Raw genomic sequence first — 15,556 nt, 5'->3', positions numbered from 1 at the left:
GCACGGTATGAGATCGCTGCTTGTTCTCGTGATATTTCGGCTGCGCTTTGGAAAGCAGAGCTAGATGATAAACAAACATGGCAGCACACCGGTAAGGTAAGACAACACGTTTACATGTCGTTTTCTATATGTTCTCTGACATTTATCCTAACGATATGAGGCGGTCTTTGTGGAAAAAAAGCTTGTTTAGTGGACTAACTTTGCACTTGAAGGGATGCCTGTTCTCTTACGTTTTAACAGGTCTGACGCTACGGCTGTATCTAGGCTAACGGCTAACATGCTAACTATTATTTCTATGTCACCAGTCACTTGAAACAAATTTAGGACGATAGGAGATGGGTTGAAATAAACCGAAATTTCCCTTTAAGGGGTAACTTGGAATCACCAAAGTCACACAATAACACAAACTAACTGAGGCAGTGGTTGACCAGCAGCTCCTGTGCTCAGCGACCCAAAATACAGTTTGTTTCAATGGAGTCTGGTGGCTTTGATAAGAGCATAGATGAGGAACTGGAGAGCTTCCCTGTCAGAATGGGCAAGTTAAAGTGGTGAAAATAAACAACAAACAAAAATAAATAATCAATATAACATACACTTCAACTGTGACTTATTTAGGTGAGATTTTTTTTAGGTCAATAAAATACATTTTGCTGCTAACCTGTCCACAGTGATACATTGCTTAGTTTCTGTGATAGTACTCCTGTCTGCTTCTCCAAACTGTTGGAGATCTTGTACCAGTCTGTTGTAGCCAGTGCACTTTACTTTTCTGTAGTCTGCTGGGGGAGCAGCATCTGAGCCGGTGAGACTAACAGACTTAAGAAACTTATTAAGAAGGCTGGCTCTGTGATTGGCTGCAAACTGGACTCATTTGAAGCAGTGGTGGAAAGGAGGACATTGAACAAACTGTTATCCATGTCCACATACCATTTGATTACTTGCTGCTGTAATACAAGAATCTCCCAGCTTGGGATCAATAAAGTACTATCCATTTATCTCTATCTACTGTATGTAATGCACTGATTGTGGAAAAGTACCCCATACAACCAAACTTAAAAAAAACCTGCATATCCCTTTAAGTACTCACATGCGCAACTCCTTTACCTTAATGCCTTCAAATCTCCTTCCCAATGACTTGTTTTATGGCTTAAAACAATGTGGAAAAATGCACACCAAAATGTTACCAGAGTTTTACTGTGGGAGGTTAGTTTATCTACTTTGGTTCAGAGGTCCTATGCTACTGTAAATATCCTTATGTTCTCAGCCTTCTTGCAGCAATTTTAACAAACTTCCTCAGTAAACTGCTGTGACATCGTCTGAATGCAGAGCCAAGCCTCCACCTCAGGCTCAGATTAACAGGTCAACACAGACACAAGTTAATGAGATCCAGCAACACTTCACATACCACTGGTGTTGACAACAAAAAGAGGGGGTTTATGCTTGCGTGTTTGGAAGTAGGAATTTTCTTAAGCAGGTGAACTATGGGACAGGTGAAAGTTGAAAAGGTTACATATAGATGTGAGTGTGGAAAAGAAAGCCAGTGAAACACAATATTGTTGGGTGTGATACAGAATGTGAGATGTTGGACAGTTGAGAAGTAAAAAGTTAGTATTTAGTATTCCTCTAAATAATGAATACTTCCAATATTCAGTTGAGCAGCTGGGCTAAATTTCAAAACACAGGCTTGAAACCTGCTATCTCAATCTTCAAAGCCCCCACATATAAGATGTGAAAATTCCTGAATTTAGAGCCTCCCAGTGGCGGTGTCAAAACGATAAACCTCTCCACAGACATCTGACCCAGGGACACTGAGAATGACGATCTCAAAGCAACACACGGATTGACTCATTATTCTATGAAAAAAGACTTGACATAAGAACATAAAAAGTTAACCTACAAATTCAACACATAAATGAAATAAGTCTCACATAAGTCTTATGGCTCATTAATACTCCTTTTATGTATGAAAATAGATATGTCCATTTCAAACGTTGTAAATGTCACTGTCCTCGTAGTTCCATGCATCCTTTATGTTGGCACAGATGCAGCCAATAGATGGCGCTACAGGGCAGAGTCAAAAGTTTCTGACAACAACAAACAAGTAGACGGTGGAGGAAGTCATACCATTGTACCTTTAAATGGAGGCAGTGCTGCAGACAGTGGTGGTCTGTTCTACCATTAACCTTATGATTCCAACATGTGGACGGAAAATTATTTTCAGTACATTACCGATTCATTCCATTCTGCCATTATTTAAATATCTTCGTCGACTCCTATGGTCATATCTTACTTGAGCTGCACTACACTGCCTCCAGGATCTCTGGTGGTACTCGTTCATTTCACCTGTATATGTACGCTTTCAGGAAATGTGCAGAAATATGGACAAAATGAACACACGTCCATAGTATGTACAAAGGCATCTTTGAGAATCCTGAAAAGCGCTATATTAATCTAATGTATTATTATTATTATTATTATTATTATCTGTCTTTGACTCCATCTCTAACATTGAGCATAAATGAGCCCTTAAAGGGCCAGTGTGTAAAATGGGTTGAAAACAGTGACATCAGTGGTCAAATTCTAGACTGCAGGGCTCGTTCGCTCACCCCTCCCGTCGGGTAAATGACGGTGGCCTCGTAGGGACAAAAAGCCTTGCGCACGAGTTTTTCAGGAGTAGGTCTATCTAGCTACGAGGTGAATGTTTATTTAGAAATCTAAGCCATGTTACGATATTGTAATGAATCCCTCACGAGCAGGAGACCAGAGGAGCGTTCGGGAAAAAGGCCCGTTTATTTGAGCACTCCAGAAACTCCGGTAACACTCCAGGGGGTAAAAGACTCCGTCCCAAACTCTGACTCTTCTGGCGTAACACACACACTCCATAACTTTACACACATACTCGTTTACCATACTAAGTGGGGACCCCCCCTCCCCTCTCTGCTCAATCTCCAGCCCGCACAGTGACTGACAGCGTAGCCGGTAAACAGAGCTCAGCTGTTTATTTAGCCTAGCAACATCTCCGGACTATAGTAGCTGCAATGGACGACTTTGAACGGGATTTTGAAGAGTTTCTTGTAGCGGACACAGACCCAGAGCCATACCTGTTTGAGCCGGAGCATACAGATGAGGAACTCCATGTGTTTGATGCTGAGCGGACGAGAAGAGAGGCTGAATGCACAGAATGGGATTTGGTGCTACTGCTACCATCGTTGGGGAGATATATCATCAGGCGGAAAAGCACCGCAGAGAGTGCATCACTAGGAGTGAAGTTGTGTCTTCTTTTCCTCACAGATGGCGGTTCGGGTTCATTCTCTCCTGTTGCGTGGTAAGTGTGGTCCATTCGCAAACTTTATAACTAAATAAACTTTTCACTACTCTCTATCTACGAACTACTAACACTCTCTGCTGTTTCCTCCTCCTTCTTCCTTCCTTCCGCTGTCTTCGTTGGTTTATTTATGCACGCGAAACGCGTTCTCTGGCTGGCTGGATTGTCCGCTCGGTCTGCCGTACATACATGGCGGCGCAAGATGGCGACCTCTCTAAAGCAAGGCCCTTGCTATACATATATATATAAAAGCATAATTATAAGGCTACGAAAACCAAACGAATTTTATTTTATAGCGATTATACGCTTGTATAAACATATGAATGGGTAGAATATTCAGATTCAGATTCAGATTGACAATAAACCATGCCAAATATTACACACTGGCCCTTTAAGCTAAGTCTGCGTACAAAAGTACATCATTAGTTAATTTCCTCTTAACTGCTTCTTTACCTGTCTTAGGTCAATGAAGGCCAGCTGGAGTGTGTCTCCTTGAAATCCAGGGACCGGCTCTGAACTGGCAAACACTAAGAAGAAACAAAAATACTATCACATAACAATCAAATTTATTTACAGAATACAACACACATAGGTTAGCTAGTGTCATGAACTGTGGCTCTGGATCTGCTTCTTAAACTGCTTTCACACTGCCATGCGCTAACTTGCGACCTCTAGTCATTTTTAATGAGGGAAAGGAACCAGAGGGGAAGTGGTTTAAAACACGGTGGTAGAAGAATGGAATGGTTGCCACCCTCATGAAAGTGCATAGATTTTTATTTCTCTGTATTCTTCTTCTATTGACCTGATGCCTCCTTGCAGCTGAGACACTACTTATAAAATACCCCATGGCTTTCAACAAGACATCTTATTTGCAGATGTTTGACTTCTGGCTGGAAAATGAAATAAATATAAAAAAATATGTGAATTTATTGTTGATATACCATAACGTTTTTTATATAGTATGGTGGTTCTTCAAGTTTTCCTCCCTGTGATCACACTGAATGCAGGCTTACATTTTTTTGAAGGTTATATGAAGACTTTGCAGCCCTATAGATTTAACATTAAATTAAAGCTGCAAGCAGCGATGAACAGGCTCTCGCACCTCTGCGCACCTCGGGGGTGCTGGCAGGATGCCGTCTGACGCGGCAGTTCATTTCTGTCAAAGCTGGACATTGCACACAGCAGTGAGATGGCATATCCTTAATAAAGTGTGGGCACTGGAATGGCCTAGTTCACATTTTGTACTATTTCCTCTTTCCACTAGAGGGCGCTGGAGAAAACACTAATGATATGTCACATTTTTGTAAATCAATGTAGACCACAGCATTTCAATTTCAGGTAAATCAAAAGATAAGTGTCTGATAAGACCTACTTTCTGTTTCCACTAGGTGGCGCTATGATTATCAGGGAATACGGTCATTTAGATGTGTTCAGGATGGGACTAATATGAATTATGTGACGTTTGGTGGACATCCGACCATTTACTTCAAAATTATAGCAATTTCCTGTTTCATGGCGAGACATCAAAATTAAACATTCTGCAGCGGGCATGCCCTTCAACGTTAGGTAGATCTTGTAATAACTTTTGATCACAAAGTAGTCAAGCTCACACAAACCAAGTTTGAAGCCAATCCCATTAAATCTGTAGGAGAAGTTTGTTAGAATACAACACATGGGAAACGCCAAAACTGACCACAGAATTTAAAATGGCCGACTTCCTGTTGGATTTAGGCAAAAGGTACAGGGGCTTTTTTGTGCATCAGGGCATGATACATATGTGTACCAATTTTTGTGCATGTTGGTGAAACATGCCGCGGGAACAGCTCTTCAAAAGGCATGGCCAAGCCATTTTGCCACACCCATTGACGAAAGTCATATCACGTGTCCAGGAGCGTGTGAAGTTTCAGGCAGATTGAATGAAGTACACCTAAATTAATGCCAATTGATGTGTTTTGGCGAAACAGCGATCTTCGCCCTGCCCTGCTATGCCGTTTGATGAAAACTCACAGTTTCCACAATAAAGCATCATCAAGGCCTTATGGCTTTTTTGACCAAGTTTGAGGTGGAGCTTGTCAACTCTGTAGATGTACATTAAAGTATAAAACATGATATTTCCTGTTACCAGTAGGGGGCGCTATAACTATCACTAATTATTGACATGTATTGACATTGTTCAGGGAGGGACTGTTATCAATCCTGTGAAGTCTGGGGAAGACTGGACCATGTATGCTGGAGTTATAAACTACTTCCTGTTTTGTGGTGAAACACCTAAGTTTAATGCCTTGCCAAGGTCACACGAGTGATGAAAATTCAAGCTTGTCATAACTTTGCTTCTTCAATGTCTTCTGATGGGATAGACCAACTTTTGAAGTCGATCAGATTAAATCTCTAGGACTAGTTTGTTAAAGTACGACCCCTGGAAATGGCAGGGAAAAAATGCACCAAAATTGCACAGTAAATTCAAAATGGCGGACTTCCTGTTGGGTTTAGTGTATGGGTCCAAGAGGCTTTTTTGTACGTCCTGGGATGTTACATGTGCCTACCAAGTTTTGTACATGTAGGTGAAAGCAGCTTCAGGGGCTGTTTTGTTGAAATTTTGTAGGGGGCGCTACTGTGTCAATTTTTGGCACCTGAGCAGTAGACACTTAAAATATAACATATTTCAGCAGTCTTGATATTTACTCAAAGTTTCATGGGTTTTAAAGTATGTTAAGCCCCACAAAAAGCCAATTCATTTGGAGGAAGAAGAATAATTCCTTGCATTTCAATAGGGTCCTTGCACCGCTTGGTGCTTGGGCCCTAATTATAACATTGATAAAAAGGAACATTACATTTATTAATACTTACATTCACACTGAATGACATCTAAGTTGAATTGCTGGATAGCCCCCATACTGATCTGTTTGAGTTCTGTGTCCAGCAGCATCTGCATCAGTGACGTGGACAGATGCTTGCAGGCTGACATACACGCTGTCTGAGCCACTTTACCCTGCAGAGAGAGGGACAGGGGGGTGGAGGGAGGAGAAGAAGGGTGACAGAGGATTCAAAAGAGGAGGGAAAGATGGAAAGGCATAGGAAGGATTAGGATGGGGATGAGAAGGAGAGAAAATGAGGATGTCTTTTTGGTTTAAGACTGCTTGACTTTCAGGAGAAGATCGTCTGAGACTGTGGCATTCACAGGCAAAGTGAACAGCTGATCGCCAACAAGACGAGTCTGTTTTAAACCACTACCAAAACAAAATGTGAGTCGCTGCTGCAAACATGCTGAGAGACCTTTCAGCCTCAGCAAGAGCAGCGCAAAACTGAAGACTGGCAAGCAACACTCACTACATACACAGTCTACCTTCTCTGCACCATGTATCATAATGTATACATCAGTGCAGACAGAAAGGTGCGTGGGGCTTTTAAAGCAGGGACTTGTATCGATATCCTGCGTGATGTCGATACAAATTGCAATGGCAACAACCAATCACAATGACAATGAATTACCAACACAGAAGCAACACAATGCACATACAACAGAGACAAAAGCACTTAGACAGAGCATGTGAGTGTCTGGTGGTAAAAAAAAAAAAAAAAGTTGTTGATGAATGCCATTATGACTTTATACTGGAAGCAGGAACCACACGTGTGCAGTTATTGAGTGAAAGTGGGGTGACGCATCTAATAAGATGAAAAAAAAAAAGAGGAATTCAATTCACATTTTTTATTTTATTTATTATCTCTTGTTTCGGTTTTGGAACCAAAAACCCCAAATTATGTGGCTTAAATTGCCCCTAGTGGTATCTACTAGAGATGCACCGATTTATCAGCTGAAGATCAGTATATTTGCCTTGTTGACTGCCATCGGCCTATCAGCAAATAAGATAATGTTCACCACTGGCAGTGGCCAATGTTTTTCTGTTGTATTACATCAATTTTGCGCAGGCTAAAAAGCAGGGTTCCAGATTAATGGCATTCAATCTTCCTGGGGCCAACAGAAAATGTGTTTGGGACAAACAGAGATCTTCCTGGGATGCCTTCGGGACAATAGGATGCAGTAAACTCACTAGTGATGTGTCAGGGGACGCACCCTATTGTTTTCCTAATAGTGCTACATTGTGAAAAACAAATCTGTGTTGACATCTACAGGAGAAGCACTACTTAACGTTAGCTTTTAGCAGCCAGTCGCCGTAACTAACTGCTGACAAAGGTTTCATTAAGTTACATTATGATGCGTTCAAGCTCTATTCAGTAAAAATGAGTATTGGGTGAAGGTAAATTATAATGGTTTCATGATATGTTCAAATGTAATCTTTTAAAATGTAGTTTTGTCAATACACTTGAATAAATACAGTTGTCTGAAGGAGAAATTTGCTGATGCTTCAGAGCAATATAAAACAGATATTAGAGAGAGGGAATTATGATACTTTTTATATGTAAAGGTTTTTTTTTAAGGTTTTGGAGGCAGTTTTTTAAAAGATGTTTTTTCATGTTAAAGGTAATATTAAACATTGTTTCATAAATTTGTATGATTGAATTTGTGCTAATTTAAAGATTTTTTTAGTAAGATTTCTTTGTTTCCCTTTAACAAAAGGATTAAAAATAACAACAAAAACAACAACAACAACTCATCAAAAATACAGACGCTTGGTCTATGACCCTACACATCAAACTATGGCGCTCTAGGTACCCTGTGTCAGTTTTGGACACTTAGGGGCTGAGTGTAAATCTATGCTTGTTACATGTATTGTGTCTTTTCAAAATAAACTTCAGTTTTAAAAGAAAAAGTACAGTTTCTGCTTGTCATTTGGTTTACTTTATTAGCTTTAGGCAACAAAAGCAGAGAGTTAGGTTTAGAAAAAAACATCATGGTCTGGCTTAAAATAAGTACAATTGTTACAAACTTTATGTAACGTCACATGACATGCCTCACTAGTGCAGTATGCCACATATACTAGCACACTACGTTAACTTGGCTGACTTTTAGTTTCACATGAGACACAAACAGCAATCTAACTGGTGAAAGTCTGGAATTTGTTTGACCCCTCCACCTCCACTCCTGTCCGCCTTGTGCAGACTTTCTCCCTCTTTATACTATGCCAGTTGCTCGGAGCTTCAAAAATGCTGCTGCCTGCTTCATCTCATACCGCCGGTAAAGGGTGCCTCAAACGTCGGTATTTGACAAGTTGGGTGTGAGACTGCATTGCAGTATCGATATCGGCCAAATTATTGTTTTAAACATGGGTATCAGTATCAGCCCAGAATTTCACAATTGGTGCATTCCTAGTATCTACACCTTAAAAAATGATTCTTAACTGTATTGGACAGTTATCACTTTTAAAAAATGACCTTACAATGGATATGTGCTGAAACATGCCACTACCATGAAGTCAAAATTATAATTGGGTTATACAATCTGTCACTGAAAGGTATGAGACCATTTACATTGCTTTTAATTTCCCAACCTGTGTTCTTTGCAAAACATCACACATACAACAAAAACCACAAATAGCCCAACACATGCAGGTCAGGCACAACATGAGCTCAATCAATAATCAGACCTTTGTAATACTCCACATACCTCCACAGCATCATGTTTACAACTCAAAAGAAAACATGAATTGTGAGCGTTTCCACCACTTGTGGTGCTCTTGACTCTGCTCATTTTATGAGCAGGTATGTTTTGACTTATTATCCACAGCAAAACAAGTGGAACTGAGTTAAGTTTTACCTCCCATCAAGTGTTTGAAACGCTAACAGTAACTTTGAATGAACCTATAAATTACAGTAAGTGTTTGTGGCGAACAGGAACAGCAGCTCAAAACAATCAACTCTCACGGATACTCATGCAAAAACTGTCAAACCCAGGGATGATGTGGTGACCCCAACGTCAAGGATAATGCACATCCAGCAGTCTGAGTAAGAGTGCCGTGAGGAAACACCCCTATTAAAAACAACACTAAGGAGACAATCAGTGATTCCTGTAATCAAAGATATGTGAGTGAAAAACAAAAATCACTGTTGGCACCTTGTGAAATTGTTCTTGGAATGACAGTAAGGCTACAGAGGATTGATGTAAGAAATGTGAGTGTTTAGCTTCTAAAACCAAAACAGTCATTTATGACTCTCCTTTGTTTGAGCTCCACATCATCCCTTTTCTCATCCGTCATGCTGACAACTGACTGGCAGACAGACAGCAGTGATACATGGTGTGGCAGCATTAGGGGTAGTCCATTCACTCTAAGCTGGTATCACATCTCAGCCTATTGACTTTAGGTTTGTTTGATCACAAAACTTAAGTGCTGAGTCTGCATAGACATGTAGACTCTTAGGGACCATTCACACACAGATGTCGAGAAAGGCTTTATTCCATGCATGCCTACAGAAGGGAGTGCCTGCTCACACTCAAAGTACTTCCACACTAAGCCTGCTTAATCTAAAAATATAGTGTGAAAACTGTTTTGGCCTTGCATCCACACTGAGTCAATGTTTTTGGGCACCACAAACTAAACTTTTCGAAAAATGGTCAGCTTGACATTTAAGGCTACATTCACACTAATATGTTTTCATTTTAAACGGTGCTTTAAAATGCAGGAAGTAAGGGTGACATTTTTTTGTCAAAAGCCCATGGTCTTAAGTCTCACTGGCTTCCTTGTGTCTCGTGCTTCTCTGTATGAACAACCATGAGGGCTGAACGCTGTCTCAAAGTAATTTATTGACATCTTGCTTTCACTCTGACCAGTGTTCTGTTCACTTAGAGAGAAATAATAGCCCCATGACATTGTATGAAAGCAAAGCAGCTCACTTCTTCTCAGAGGGACAAGATTACCCAGAATCCCTTATGTTAGATTCCTTGGCCCAGTGACATACAATCTCATACCCTGGGGTGAAAGTAAGCTGGTACGGTCCGGTACTGTGTACCACTAAAAGATTCAGTGGCGGTACACAGGACCAGGAAGATCTGCTAGCAATACATGCAGTTTTAAACACCACTTTGTCTGTTTATTAATTGCTTTTAACTTGTTCCGAATTGCTTCTGAACTGTCCGTGCTGTGTTTTGGTCCATGCTGGACGGAGCCTTGCTGCCTGGACATCTCCCTCTCTCCCCCAGCCCCTCCCCTGGGAGAGAGTCCGGGGATCTCCTATGAGCCCAGCCTTTGAGACGTGCAACACTCCGTTAAATGTCATTCAGTTCATCAAAAAATATCCCAATTAAAATCAGTAGCATAATAAGCAGATGCGTTCCATGTTATTTTATTTAATTCAACAACACAGAGAACAGCTTGAACAAGCTGCGTGTGAGCTAAAGATCAGGGATTTCGCTCTCAGCAGTATGTGACTGCGCATGCACGTCTACTTCCGAAACACAGCGGTTGGGGTGCGTTGGACCACGGACGTCAATAAAACGCTGTTTGCACCAGGACAGGACAAACAATAAATGAAACCAATAAAATTCCACACATTCTTGTGGTTGGCTCAAACGCTGTCAGTGTGATTTAAAGAAACACAATGGAGGATTGTGCTTTTTACCTCATGGGGGCCCCCTACAGACGAAAAACGGTATTGTCTATTACAATTGTTGCAAAAATCTTTCTGCGCGTGCATTTGTCCGCAGTCTCTCATTCACTGCTATTATGATTTATGATCACAGTCGACACAAGCACACTGCGCTCGCGGTGCTAACAGCAAACTGTTAAAGACAAACTAAAATGAAAGCTGTCCATATGTAGGCTAACACTTTATCTTAAAATGTACCTGAGGCAGCCGACCTGCAGTCAGCGAGTCTCCTAAGTAGAGGGTAACAGCAGTAACAGCGCCAAATCACCATCGGTTGGGCATCCCTCCTCCTCTTTCAGCTCTCGCCAGCGTGTCAAAGCCGGGCCAATCTTAATCCTTCTTCGAGCTCTTGTTTTATCACGCTCCCGTTTTCTTTTCTTTGTCTCCTCGGACAACAACCTTCTTCCTTTTCTTTGTTGCTACAGCCATGACAACCAAGTCTAACTTTGTTCACCTTGGTTTGGCTACGCTATTCTAAAGAGAGGAGGAGGATATGACGTATGCTGTAAAGCAGCCAAATTTTGTAGTCCTTTTTGTGTGTGGGTTCCTACCCAAACCCCAAAACTGCATAGCACCAGTGCAAGCGAAACAGACACTCTCAAGCAATGACGGAGGTGTCATCCAACCTATTGTGAGTTGATGTACCATCACAAGGATCTTGGATATATATTTTGAGGGCTCAAAAACTCCATTGTGTTGCTTTAAATAGTAAATATTTAAATAATTTATTCAGTTGCGGATGTTGATCAATGTTTTTTACAACGAAAAATAGGTAAAGAGGAAAAAATAAAAAGAGAAAAAGAAAAAAAAGACATGCATGGTTTTAAGTGTTCATTAAGGTTTCATGCATGCCAGCACCCTAAACATTAAAACGAATATTTTACTCTACATGTTGTGAAGTGTATCTAATTTCTTTCTACTCCATACAGGTACAGTAAAATACAGAAATGTTTTTATTTGTTTGGTTTTTGACTTTGCTTTTTAAAAATGCATGAAGCAAGGAGAGGTGAACAATAGGAAGCAAAGAAGGTTTTGGTAATAGTACCGGCAAGAATTTAAAACTACTTTCACCCCTGCTCATACCTCATAAACAGTAAAGAAAAAAAAAGAAATCTAAGGCTACAGAAGCACGAACTGGGCCAACTGAGGCAAATAGAAAATGGTGATTAAGTAGCAATTAGCCCCTCCTAAGTCCTGCTCCTTTTCGCTCTGTGCTCCAATAAAAGTTGAGCAACCTTGGAACTTAGCAGGTCAACTTTCTCCTCTGCTGTTATACTTCGACATGCTATGTGATAGGCTCATCTATGTTCAAAAGAAAAACAAATTTTGAAGATGGGTAAGAGATGTGGCTAGGGGACTTTCAGTCTTCACTGACACATTACATCAGATATAGATAGTCACATCTTAACTTAGCTAATGTTAGCAAAATGCTAGCTAACTAGCTAGCTACATCAAGAGGAGTTAGCCTCATGGCAGATCACCAATGTCCACCAGGCTTGCTTCCTCCTTATTTCTTTGGAAAGATTAAAGTAATTTGTAAAAAGGGCAGATGGTGGTTGGTTGCTGAGATATTTTTTATCAGGAATTATTAGCCCCTTATACACTACCTGTTCAGGGCGGGAATATCGTGCCATTTTGCCACTTCACCGTGCTGTATATGCGTATGATTGCGGAATGGGGGACAGAGTTGTCTCACCTTTAATCCACCACAGGAGGTAGTAACAATGCTGAAACAATGTCTGTCTAAACATGACAGCCGACAGGATGACTGTGGGAAGGACAGGTGTGACGTTTTGAGAATGAGTTTTGTGTGCGACCCACCACGGGAATTTTAAAAAGTAGCTGTTAGCAGTTAGCAACTAACTCAAAAAGGAAGTGGCTGCAGATGTCCGCAAATTAGGAAAACAATGAGGTCCAGAAGCTCCTTACTTTTCCAGTTGAGGACTAGATCAGCTGCAATATAACAGGGACAGTAAATGATTGTTATTGCCATGTTTTGCCATTGTTATTGTGTATAAAGTGCAGAAGGGACTTTGTTGCCACCCTATAGCACGATCTTTGCCAGAAGCCAGAAAAGATCAAGGCCAATATTAGTTTGTTTATATTATTTCTGTAAGGCTACGTGCCACCCAAAAGAAGAACCACCGTACCTTTCTACAGTAAAGAGAGTAATGTTGGGTAAGCAGCATGGTATATTCAGTAATAAATACATAGAGTACTTTACTGATCCCAGGAAGGACCATACCAGCAGTGCAGTAGCAATGTTGACTGATAGTCTTGTCATTCTCAGTATCTACAAAGAATGTGAGGCTTCTCTCTTTTGTGTTCAGATTGAAAGACTCAGTTCATGATGTTTTACCTTGTTCACAAAAATTGTGAATATATTCTCCTTGCTACCAACGTCTTGAAGCTACTGCTCAGGGCTGAGTTGTGGCTGGTTTTGAAGTTTGTGTAACCACTGTTCATACCATGGCAAGTTTTACATACATTAGTAAATTATAACTATAAAATGAAAGGATGTTTTGCTGCCTCTCCCAGCAGCTGTAGTCTGAGAAAAAAAATAACTTAATACACTCGGCCAACTTCCAGTAACTTTTAAGGTGGAACGCTTACTTGTAACTATGAGTTGACGACATGAATCCATCAACACACCTTAAATGTCAGTATGACAACTTTGACCATTCCATTAGTTTTTATTGTCTCTCCTGGATGACATACACTTTTAGTAACCAGTGGATCTTTAAGCGTTAAAAAATATACATGAATTTTTAAATTTATGTGAACTGCATATATTCTAATCCTCATTTGGAGGGAATAAAAAGTGTCTCGGAGCGCCGTTTCTTTGAGCAGAGGCAACATCAAACCCCTTCACTTGCCTGAGAAGGACTAAATGAACAAACTTGCTAGCTTTAAATATCCCATCGAGAAAGTCCACAAAACCCTGTTATGTGGATGATAAACAAGGTACAGACTTCACCGGTAAAGAGAAAATACAGCGAGTGCTGGATGCAGCAGTGACTGACAACAACCCCAGCCACATTAAGGGTACTGTTTGCGGTGGAAAAACAAACTGGACCTAGGGTCTCGGTACCATGTCTGAAGGATTACTTATGGTTTCAAAGGAACTATACCAAAGGTGTTTGGTGAAAATAGGGTTTTTGTCACTCATGATAGCAGTTGCTATTGTGCCCGACTTTGAAAAAGTATTTCATAGCAACTACACCTATTCTACTTTTCTACGTTGACACCTTTTGTTCTGAAATCATGCCTCCCCCTTTTTTCTGAAACCAAACCTACACCCATGTAAGCCAGACAAAGAATTAGCAAGGCACTGTAACGTCTGTAATATAAATATTAAGTTACAATAGGTGCCAGAAAAACCAACAAGGCTTCCACAGTCAAATATAAGCATGCTTTTCATTTCCCACTGCCTGTAGAACGGCAGCATAGTGTTGTAACAGCCAGGCAGGGATACTCACCGACATCGACGCATGGTCATTGTTGTTATTCTGAGCAGAGACACCCCCAAACCAACCAAAAATGGAGGAGGGGAAGGGAAAGAGGAAAAGGACAGGAAAAGAAACGTGGCAACAATAAATGGACAGGAGGAGGTAAATTCAACTAGAGATATCTTGCATGCTTGACAAGTCAAATTAATCAAGGAATAAAACTGCCAGTAAAACAAATTAGTCACAGCGCTGTTCATTAGTTACAGCAGGGGTGGGGATGGGGAGATAGGAGATGTTCTTGAGAAAGAAATTACAAAATCAACAAAAGCTCGAACTCATTCAAGACATGGTAAGAGATGCTGGAGAGAAGAGCAGGCAAGTGGCCCACTGAGAGTGGAAGTGAACAAGCTGTAGCTGTCAGGGCCAAAACACATTTACTGACCAACTACTTCACACACTGATATCACCAAATGTGTTGTTGAAGATAATGCCAGTATGTGCAAAAGCAGTCAACGAGTCAGTAACAGCACAGTTACCATGCATATGGACAGATCACCAATGCAATACATACTCGGTTCAACTTTATATTCAAAATGTAAAACATGTCACTTCCAGACAGTACACACACTTTAATAGGGATGTGTCATGGCAAAAAAGCTGTTGGAGTTTAGGGAGTAAAGGAGTGATCACATCCCTATCATTAACAAAAACACGATCAAAACTGACAAACAGCATCCGAAAGCAGATAACAATGGATCTGAAAACCAACAAGACAATGTCCCACTATTCCAAGAGAAAGGTGGCAGGGCTCAGTGGGTCACAGGTTAGTGGATGGTGGATCAGACTCACCGGGAGGTGTGTGAAGACCTGGAAAGTGGACCGTAGGAAGTTGATAAGGTCCATGAGGTATCCAGAGGCACGACCGTCCGACTCAGCCATACCCCATTCATAGTCTGCTAGCTGGATAAACTCATCAATCTTCTGGTTGAGTTTGGTATAAATCTCTCCCTCTGCAGCATGACGAGCATCCTGCAAAATAGCTTTTATAAGCCCCTTTGACAAGACCTATGGACTAAATAAAGTTCTAAATATAGTCATTTAGGAAAAAAATAATAATATATAACCTGATATAATAATAACCTGAGAACGGTTACACTAGCTGTTATGTTAGCGTTAGCAATGTGTCAGACCATGGTTCGAATCTCAGAACCCACTGGCTCTGAGATTATTATCCTCAGACCGATGT

At 40.8% G+C, this 15,556-nt stretch overlaps 1 protein-coding gene across 4 annotated transcripts in view; it reads right to left on the bottom strand.

Moving 5' to 3' along the window:
* exoc6 (exocyst complex component 6) overlaps window positions 1-15,556 on the bottom strand; it is an 80,698-nt gene that overhangs the window by 13,694 nt on the left and 51,448 nt on the right. For 2 of the 4 annotated variants that reach the window (XM_033611507.2, XM_033611512.2), the window contains exons 19-22: window positions 15,160-15,339; window positions 14,341-14,370; window positions 6,170-6,311; window positions 3,776-3,849 (exon numbers count right to left, since the gene is read on the bottom strand). In XM_033611507.2, coding sequence (XP_033467398.1) covers window positions 3,776-3,849; window positions 6,170-6,311; window positions 14,341-14,370; window positions 15,160-15,339 — 426 coding nt within the window. The remainder of the gene's footprint in view (window positions 1-3,775; window positions 3,850-6,169; window positions 6,312-14,340; window positions 14,371-15,159; window positions 15,340-15,556) is intronic. The other 2 variants (XM_033611509.2, XM_033611511.2) reach the window with 1 other exon arrangement.

This window comes from Epinephelus lanceolatus, chromosome 21 (assembly GCF_041903045.1).
Source record: "Epinephelus lanceolatus isolate andai-2023 chromosome 21, ASM4190304v1, whole genome shotgun sequence".
NCBI lineage: Eukaryota > Metazoa > Chordata > Actinopteri > Perciformes > Serranidae > Epinephelus > Epinephelus lanceolatus.
Note: the sequence above shows the minus strand (reverse complement) of the source record. Positions and strands in the feature narration are given on the sequence as shown.